Source organism: Hipposideros armiger, unplaced genomic scaffold (genome assembly GCF_001890085.2).
Source record: "Hipposideros armiger isolate ML-2016 unplaced genomic scaffold, ASM189008v1 scaffold_18, whole genome shotgun sequence".
Lineage (NCBI taxonomy): Eukaryota > Metazoa > Chordata > Mammalia > Chiroptera > Hipposideridae > Hipposideros > Hipposideros armiger.
This window is the reverse complement of record NW_017731368.1, coordinates 6,397,937-6,407,713: the sequence shown is the minus strand read 5'-3', so window position 1 is coordinate 6,407,713 and position 9,777 is coordinate 6,397,937. Positions and strand designations below refer to the sequence as shown.

The 9,777-nt window shown below is 44.3% G+C and overlaps 1 protein-coding gene across 1 annotated transcript; it reads right to left on the bottom strand.

The window, feature by feature from the left end:
• Positions 1-3,134: 3,134 nt before the first annotated feature.
• Positions 3,135-7,114, bottom strand: LYZL4 (lysozyme like 4). Its single transcript, XM_019631199.1, has 4 exons — positions 7,091-7,114; positions 3,743-3,996; positions 3,482-3,631; positions 3,135-3,229 (listed from the first exon to the last, which is right to left on the bottom strand). The coding sequence occupies exons 2-4, from the start codon at positions 3,879-3,881 to the stop codon at positions 3,147-3,149; spliced, it is 372 nt and encodes a 123-aa protein (XP_019486744.1). The 5' UTR covers positions 3,882-3,996; positions 7,091-7,114; the 3' UTR covers positions 3,135-3,146.
• Between the last annotated feature and the right edge of the window lie 2,663 nt (positions 7,115-9,777).

Here is a 9,777-nt window from a genome sequence, read left to right as displayed (position 1 = left end):
GACCCCTGTGAAAGGGTCATTCAACCCCCAAAGGGGTTGCGACCCACAGGTTGAGAACCGCTGCCCTAGAGGGTCAGCCAAGTTTCCACATTAATTAGAAAGTCACGACTATGTATGAAAGATATTTTAAACACGCTGGAGGCAGTTAACATTAACAAGGGGACACCCACTTTCAAATACAACCTATTAGAGAAAAATGGGTTAATGGATAACTGGTATGAGACCCCCAACTAGCCATTTGAAAAATATAAAACGGCATCCCTACCTCATTTTTTATATCAAAATGAATTCCAAGAAGACCAAAAATTTAAGTATAGAAACATGAAACTTCTATTTTTTAATTTGTTTAACAAAAATTTTATATAAAGCTTATTTTTGTGCTAGGCACTATTCTAACATAAAGTAAAACACAACTTGATTTCTTAAGAATCTTCAAGTGTGAAAAACCTTTCTAACAAGATTTCATAAAACCTCAGAAGCCACAAAACTTGAGGGATTTGATTCGGTGAAAATGCAAAACTCCTAGATGATGACAATACCACAAACAAAGCCAAAATACAAATAACAAACCCGAAAAAATAGTTCCCATAGATCTGTTGGACAAAGGTCTAAAACCCTAATTAATAAAGGACATGTATAAAATCAGTAAAAACAAAAGGAAACATTAGTATCCCAATAGAAAAGTGGGCTAAGAATGTGAATAAGCAGCTCAGGAAAATGATAAAGAAAACCAAACAGTTGTTTGTAGTTTAAAGATGCAAAGCAAAACAGAATGGTACCATTTGATGTCTCAATTTCCTAAAACCACACAAGTTTTAATGTTCCGGGCCAGTAAGCTGGGAGGGTAGGGGGCACGGGCCCCCCTCACGCAGTGAAGGTGGAGATGCCCCCTCCCTGAGTGCCAATTTTGCAGTCTCTCGACAACTTTTAAATACACCAAAGAGTCTCAACAAATTTTCTGCAAGGGATTTCCCTAAGGATACTCTTGAAAGAACCTAGAAATTCTAAGAGCATGCTGCTCATGTAGAATTGTTTGAAACAACAGCAGCAACAAAAATAGAAACAATGTAAATGTTCATCAGTAGAGGCCTGACCTGGCAGAGAATCCCCTGTAGCATCCACACAACAGAGGAAGCTGACCACCTTTACAGGGATGGCAGAGATATCCTCAATAAGATGCAACCAGGCATGACCTCTGCAGGCAGCCATAGAAAAGAAGAGCGATACAATAGTTTGAATTTTAAAAGGAAGATGGATAGGCTAACACAGAGTTGCAAAGGAACTAAAAATGTAATAACCAAAATTCAACATCCGTTCATGATTTAAAAAAAACAAAACCCTTTAACAAACTAGAAATGAAAAGGAACACTCTTAATCTGAGTATCTCAGAAAACTCAAAGAAAACACCACCTATAATGATAAAATATTGAACTTCTTATCAGTGAGATTAGGAATGAGACAAGGATGCCACTGCCATCACTTCCATTCAACATTTACTGCCAACGCAATAAGGCAAAAAAGAAAGAAAGAAAAAAGAAAGAAAGAAAGAAAAGTATTGTAGAGCCAAATGTGAAAGGCAAAACAATAAAGCTTTTAGGAAAAAAAATTAAAAAGAATATCATCATAACCTAGGAATAGCAAAGGTTTCTTAAAAATAACCACAAAAGGAAATTAATGATAAATTAAACTACATTAAGACTAAGAAGTTCTGTTTATCAAGACTCCATTAAGAAAATAAAAAGGTAACCCACAAAATGAAAGAAAATATTTGCAATGCTTGTATTCAACAAAAAAATTTTATCCAGAATATATAAGTAATTCATAACAAATTAATAAGAAAAAGACAGATAACACAATAGAAAATTTGACTAAAGATTTAAACAGGTACTTCACTCACAAAAAAAGATATCTAAATGGCCAATAAACATTTGAAAAAGTGCTCAGTCTCATTAGTCGACAGGGAAATGCAAAGTAAACCCACAATGCAAAACCACTAAACAGTCACAAAAGTAAACTCGAAAATACCAAGCATTGGCAAGACTTTGGAGCAACTAAAACTTCTAACTGCTGATGGGAATGTAGGTTGACAAAATCTCTTTTAAAAAATCGTTTAGCAGAATATGCCAAATCTGAAAATATGCGTACCTATGACCAGTAATGTTATTCCTTGTATAATCAATAGGAAAATCCATTTATATATTCACCAAAGAAAAGTACAGAATGTTCATGGCAGCATTAAAAAAGTGAAAACTACCCAGATGCTCACCAACAGAAAAATAAATCAATAAATTGTGTGTATCCATACAATGAGCTACTACACAGCAATGAAGATGAACAAATTAAACTACACAGAAAAATATGAGTAAATGAAATGCTGAGTGAAAAAAGTAAAATATACAGGCCCAACCACCTGTAAATTTTAGGCTTTCCAAAGGAAATATCTGGTTAAAGAAGAAATCAAAGTTACAGATATTTTTGGCAGCAAATATATAATAACCAGTTAATGCATGCAATATGTAAAGAGTTCTTTCAAACCAATAAGATGCCATGAATAAAAAATAGGCAAAGAAAAGGGACAGGGGGAAAAAAATCACAAAAGAACATAAATATACAACAAGTGTAATGGGAAAATACCCTAATGGGATAGCATAAAATGCAAAAGAAGATAAGACAAAATTGCCATTCACCTTTCAAATGACAAAGGTTTTGTAATTGGCGAGAATGCAGTAAATAGGCATTTTACTAAACTGTAAAATATTAGTATAAATTGTACAAACTTGCTGGAGAGTCATTTCATAATGTGTGTCAAAAACCTTAAAAGTATTGAAAAACCCTTGTAGGCATTTATATGAAAGAAATAATCAAAGATATACAGATATTTCTTTCAAGGATGCTCATCCTAGCATCTTGTATAACCTGAATGAGATTTGATGAGGGAAACGTGTTCAGGTTAAGGCAATTTGATCATTATTTCCTTCCTTCTGTGGCCTTTGGGTTGCAGAACTCAATGGTGTTCTATTGCTTAACTTGGCTAATAAGATGCCACTAGTTTGGGACTGCAGATATGCAGCAACCAAGGTTAGGCCAAGGTTAAGGCTGAAATGGGTGAAGGTCATTATAAATACAGGCTATCTAAAGACTACCCCTTACCATGCTCCCATCCCTTCTTTTTCTTTTACAACTTTCTTGGCACATTCAATGGTCTTCTTTAAATATGGATCCAATAAATCTGTGAAGAAAATAAAGCAGACTGATACCATACCAGCACCTGGCAGCTGAGTGAGAGCATGTCAGGGAAGGTCTAAGGTGCTCCATTAGAGAGGCGTCCATGTGATTCCAAAAATAAAACTACCCCTAAATTTTTCCCAGGCAATCCTGAGAGGCAGCAGGATGTGGTCATGTTTTACTAAATCTAAATCTATTGATGTTTTTTCGGGGGATGAGGTTGGGTGTGGGGGGGTGCTAGGACAGGGGGACCTACCAGAACAGGACACGTGGCAGAGGTTCCTGCCCCTGTCGCACCAATCATTGTTGCGAATCTGAAAGAGGCCGAAGCCCATGTAGGCCTCATGCACATTCTCGTAGACAGCCTCAGGGTTGAACTTGCTCTCAAAGTAAGCCAGGCACACCCCTAAGACGGAACAGGAGGTGTGTGGCTCAGAGGAAGGCTGGAGTTGGGGGTGCCTGGGCAAGGCATGGAGGGAAAGGTGAGGAAAGAAAGGGCTGAGAGGGGCCTACTCACAGTTTTCAAGGCTATAGCCCTCAAAATCACTCAGGCCTCCGTCCTTAAGCCGCTTTGCCACCACGCAGCGCCCCAAGATGGCAGCATCACTTGGAACCATCAGGTAGCCAAGGAGGGCGAGAACCAGGGACACCTTCATCTTCTCCAGACTCCTGACAGCTCAGGGCGGCAGCGGCCGGGTGAGTGGGTGGAGTCACAGATAATTTCTACCAAGATCCCGGGGACACTGGTTCCTCTGAAGGAAGAGAAGGGCGCTGTGGGGGTGGGGAGTGCAAGTCAGTGTGTTCAGAAAAATGGGAGTCCTGCCTGGCTCAACCATGACACTTCTTCTCACCCTTTCTCTGTTTTGAGTTACTGCAAACCCAAGACGCCTGAGGCCACCTCACCTCCTCTTCTTGACCTCTTTTCTAAGGAAATTGCTCTTTTGAAAGTCTCCTTCCCACACACACCCATTCTTTCCCTTCAGGAAAGCCCAATGGCTTCTTCTTGGTTTTTCTTCTCGCACATTTCTCTTTCACATTAGATGAAGATGCTCGAATCCTTTCTTCCCCTTTATTGTGGAAGTGGAACTTGTTGGTTAAATACATTTCGGAAAACAGAAAAAGAGAGAGAAGAAATTCGCCATGGTCCCACCACTCGAGCACAACCACTACAGACATATTGCCTTTTATCCTGGAACACATTCTGAGCTGTGGCCTTCCCCTTTACACAGACGGGTCCTCAGATGTTCTGCAAACCAAACTCCACACAGACAGATAAACGCTGATCTAGCCCCTGAGCACCAATCCAGCCTCATTTCACGCCTCCCCCGTTGCTCACCCTCACACCACCACATTCACCTTGCACATTTTCCTTTGAACACGCCCATCTCGTTCCTACCACAGGTCCTTTGCACATGCTATTTATTCTGCCTGGAACATGATTCTCCCCAACCACCACATAGCTTCCACTTTCTGGTCATGGTCTCAGCTCAGATGAGCTCACCACCTCAAATAGGGTTCCCTGACCACTACCCATCATAGAAAATCGTTTTTATTTTCTTCATAAGTCAATTTCAGAAATTACCTTGATCATTTATTTATTCACTTGTCTATCTCCCATAGCAGAATGTAAGTACCAGGGATGCAGAAAGCTGTTCTGTTTTGTTCTCTGTTTTACCCCCAGAACTTAGGACAGAGCCGGGGGCACAGTAGGTGCTCAATGAAACTCTCTCAAGTGAATGAATGAGCAAAAACCTACTCTTCCCAAGAGAACTGTCATCAGATGGGCAATAAGTGAATTTGCCGATGAGTGTCTCCTGCAGCTGGCTGCCGTCACACCTGTCCTGGTTCCTGCCCACCATATACCTGCTTACCAGCCTGCCTGCCAGTTCTGCAGGTCGTGGAGCCGCCTCACGTATGGGACGAACAGCCACTGCGGCAGCTTCAATATTCGTTACAGGAAAAGCTGCTCTCTCTCCGCTCAGTCCCCTGGGTTCTTCAGGTGCCACCTCCTTGATAACCCGTTTGCCTAACTCAAGAGCTTCTAAGCCATGAATCCTCCATGGCCCACTTTTCTAGAATCCTTTCTGTGACATCAGTTGCTAGACACCAGAATATTCTGAAGCAGGGAGGGGGGTCTGTCAGCATCACATTTGTATCAGTTTTCTGTTGCTGCTGTAATAAGTCACCTCACACTTTGCAGCTTAAACTACACAAATGTATTGCCTTATTCTGTAGGTCTGAAGTCTGGCATCAGACTCTCTGGTTGAAAATCAAGATGTTGGCAGAGCTGCGCTCCTTCCAGGGGGTAAAATGTCATGGAGTTTGCCGTCAACTCTCAGACAATTTGGTAAAAAAAAAAAAAAAAAAAAAAAAGAGTATATATATATATATATATATATATATTGAGAGAGAGACAGGAGCAGGAGTGGAAGGATGCTCACAGCCAGAAAACCTGGTGAGGGGCCTACAGGTGTTCATTACACCACCCCTTTAACTTGAAAAGTAAGCTAATTTTTGAAGAATCTAAAAACAAACTGGGGCTCTAAAGTCAGACAGTCCTGGTTCTGCTACGTGCTAGCTATGTGACCTTGAGAACATAATTTATAACCTTTAGCTTAATTCTTCATCTGTAAAATGGGGATAATAACAAGATCTGCCCCATAGGCTTATTGGGAGAACTGAGATAAATATATGTAGAATGCTTAACACCGGGCCTGGCACATAGTAGGTGCTCAATAAACCGTGCTCTGAATATTAAAATGAGGAGGAGGAGAAGAAGGGGAAGGGTGGGAGGAGGAGGAGCAAAAAGAGAGGAAGGAGGAAGAGGAGGAGGAAGTGAAGGGGAAGGAGCAGGAGTGAAATGGGGGAGGGGAACTGCCTCCCCTTGCCCTCCTCCGGCCAATGGGATTCCAGACGAGAACAAAAAGGAAAGGCGGATGCTGCCAGGAGAGGAGGGCGAAGTCTCCCCTAGGCAGGACCGTCTAGACTTAGGGAAAGGTTTTGTCTCAAAGCTCGCAGGGTAAGTTGACTAATATCCTGAGTTATAAAGGCTAAGACGTTAACTGCCACCACACTGACCTCCCAACTCCCAGCTTTTCCTGGGAAATACCAGAGTTAGTTAGTGTCAGCCTCGGGACCACTGGCTGCTCCTCTGCCATTCCCCAGGCCTGGTGACCCAGAGGAAAACATCCATCATTTGCCTCCTTGGTCCCGAGTCTTCCAGCGAAGTTGCTGGGATCTCTGCTCCCACAGGTGGAGAACACCTGAATATACGTGAAGGCTGCCTTCAGCTCCAAAATGTAGACATGTGTGCATCAGGCGATGCTGCCAGGTGTTTCACTGCAGTTTTGGGTTTTTTACAGGATCATTTGTCAACTATAATACAACAGTGAAATAGATGTGGCTGGTTCAAGTCCTAAGTCCCTTACAGGAGCCAGGAGCCCCAAAGTGGGGCCTGGCTCAGCCGCTTCTGACTCAGGGGTGGGGAGCCAGCACTGAATCCCTGCATCTCCCTTGCCCTCGTTTGCGCCTCAGGACGCCCCAGCCCTTGGCCCTAGCTGCAGTTCTCCTGAGTCTTCCCCCAACAGATGGATCTCCATCTGCTCTGCAGACATGACCAGATAACACAGTCTATAATTACATTTATATCTGTGTCAATAACTGCATCTATACTGCGTCTGCAAAAAAAAAAAAATGCCTGGAGACAAGACCAGTTGCTGGCCAGCCAATCCCACAGACACTCAGACACATCAAGGCTGACCTTCCCTCTGAAACGATCCAGTGTACCTGTGTTCAAAATCGTTTCTTGCAGTGGAGCCCCCTGATGAAAAGCAAACTCATGCAGAAGCCCTCACTGCTAGCTCACCTTCCTTGCTTCCTTTGCAGGTGACCCACAAGAGCCATACTGGGGCTTGAGGGTGATGCATCCAGTTCATCGCGTTGTTCATACCTGAGCAAAACAGAAACAATACCAGCCGGACTCAGGGCTTCTGAGACCCACAGAAAGAGAGCTGGGAATACATTTTTGGTCATCCAGCCAAAGCCACCCCTCCCAAAAGAACCCTCATAGTGTTTTGGGCAGAGACCCCTGGATTGCAAAGAAGGTGGGACTTGCCCCTGGCGTCTGGGTGGGCGTATGATCCAGTTCTGGCCTGTAGGAATGTAAGAGGAAGGGGATTGAGGAGAGGGGATTTCTGAGGATGGTTTTTCCCCTGGGTGAGAGGCAAAGAAGGCCTCTGCTTCCCCTTGAACTCAGCTCTTCAAGGCATGATCTTTGGAGTTGCTGCTGCCACTTTTTTTTTTTTTGACATGAGGGCACCTAGAGAATGGCACTGATGCCAGCTTCAAGCCTGACCCCATGATCCCTGAATCAATATCAGCAGCTGCCCACCTCCAGACTCCTTATGCAAGAAGCACAAAGCTCTGTGGCATGACCCCCCTTTAGTCACGAATTGTACTTGCTGCTGAAAGCACCTCGAACTGATTCAAGGGATTTGTGTAAATCTGCCACACATTTATTTTCAAATCCAAGCATTTTTAGCCGTGGTGTTGCTTGCCTCGTTTAAAAATATTCAATTTCCTCTGAATTGACATCGGAAAGAAAACAGCCCCACTTTTGTGTACTCATTGAGTGCTGGTCTGAGGCTAAGTGTGCTCGTGGCCTTGAGAAAGGGGGTGGGAAGTGGCGGGTTTTTCTTTTATGCACACTCTCCTTGTCACCTGCATCATGACAAAGCCTCCCTTGGCTACCCACAATGAACCGAAATGGAAGGAGAAAGATGTCAGGCTGTGCTGAGAGAAATGCTGAGCAGGGAGCAGGCGGGGACTCATCACGACCGACTGGGTTGGCGTGGTCCAGGGGGCTTATGAGCCCACATCACAAAGGGGATGAGAAAAACCAGCAGGAACCACCTCCCACCAAGGACCCTCCACAAAGAAGGGAGGCTGAAAGGCAGGGAGCCATCAGGCTTGTGAAAGGAAAGGATATCACCGCAGACCTGTGTGGTTGTGGCGGGGTGACCAACCGTCCCCATTTGTCTGGGGCTGAGGGGTTTCAAGGGATGCAGGACTTTCAGTGTTAAAACTGGGAACGTTCTGGTTGAGGAGCCTCTAAATGTTGTTGCTTGAACGCATAAGTTACACATGAGATGGAGCCACACCCCCTCAACCCTCCCACCCCCACCACAGGTGAAAATAAGCAGCAGAGCTAGCCCGGCCTGTGGTCTGGCGGATTCAGGCTCAGTTGTCTTCAGTTACCCTGTAAGATCTGCGTGAACAGAAAGCAATGAATAAATAAATAAATAAACAAATAAATTAACTAATGGCTCCAACAGAATAATTGCTTATATTTATACGACAGTTCTGTTTCCAACGCAATTATTTTCCTTTGACTAACATACATGTTTCATCAATTAACAAACACTGGTGAATCCACTCCCTTCCACTACTGGGCCCCGTGGCGCAAAGGAAATCCACTGGAAGCCAGGAATCAAAAAAATCGCATTCACGTGCATTTCATACCTGTACCGTTCTGTTTGAAGGAATTTGCTTTCCATTGGAGGAGTCGTGAGCACAGAAAAGATGAGTTACCATCAAGAAGCCTGTGCCCAGTGCCAAAGAAGAGGGGCCCATGGGAAGTGCTGTGGAGACAACCACATGGTGTTGAGATGGCAATGACCTTTCCTGTGGCCCAGGCTCTGGGGGCATGGCTCATACAGGTCAGCTCGTTTTGTGCTCCTGATAGCTCTGAGAAGTGGGTGCTCTTCTCACCTCCATCTTAGAAAGGGGGACCTAACACTTGCAGGGTGTAGGTGACCTGCCGAGGTCACATGGATAGTCTGTGGTGGGTCTCACGTCTGTCTGGCTCCACAGGCCACCCTCTTAAGCCCATGCTCCGCTGCTTCTGTGCTCCAGCGACAGAGGGCCTGGGTAGGTCCTGCCCTGCTGCTTACTAGCTGCGTGACCCAGGACAAACTACTTCGCTCTCCAAACCTCAGCTTCTCTGCCTGCAAAATGGGCATAGAAGTAGTGCTGACCTCACCAGACTGTGGAAAGTTCTAGACCACGGTAAGCTCTCCATGCATGCCAAGGACAAGGGAGGGGATTGTCCAGGAGCGCAGTGCAGAGGTGGCGTGAGCAGGCCAGCTGGGCAGTGAGGAGGGGCGAGCAGACAGAGGCTAAAGCCTGGGGAGTCAGCCCAGCGGTTCTAACCCTGGCTGCACCTCAGAATCACCTGGGGAGTCACAGCCCAACCACATAACCCCGAACACCTGAAAGCGGGACCCAGACCTCAGTATTTCTGCAGCAACCCAGGTGACTCGGATGTGTGGCCAGGGATGAAAGCCATTGGCCTGGCCACTGCTTTTATTTATTTATCTAATTATTTATAATTTTTTAAATTAAATTCGTTGAGGTAACATTGGTTAATAACATTATATAAATTCCAGGAGTACAACATTATAATTCACTATCTGTATCCTCTATTGAGTGTTCACTCCCAAATATCTAGTCTCCTTCCATTACCATATATTTTACCCCCTTTACTCAAACCCC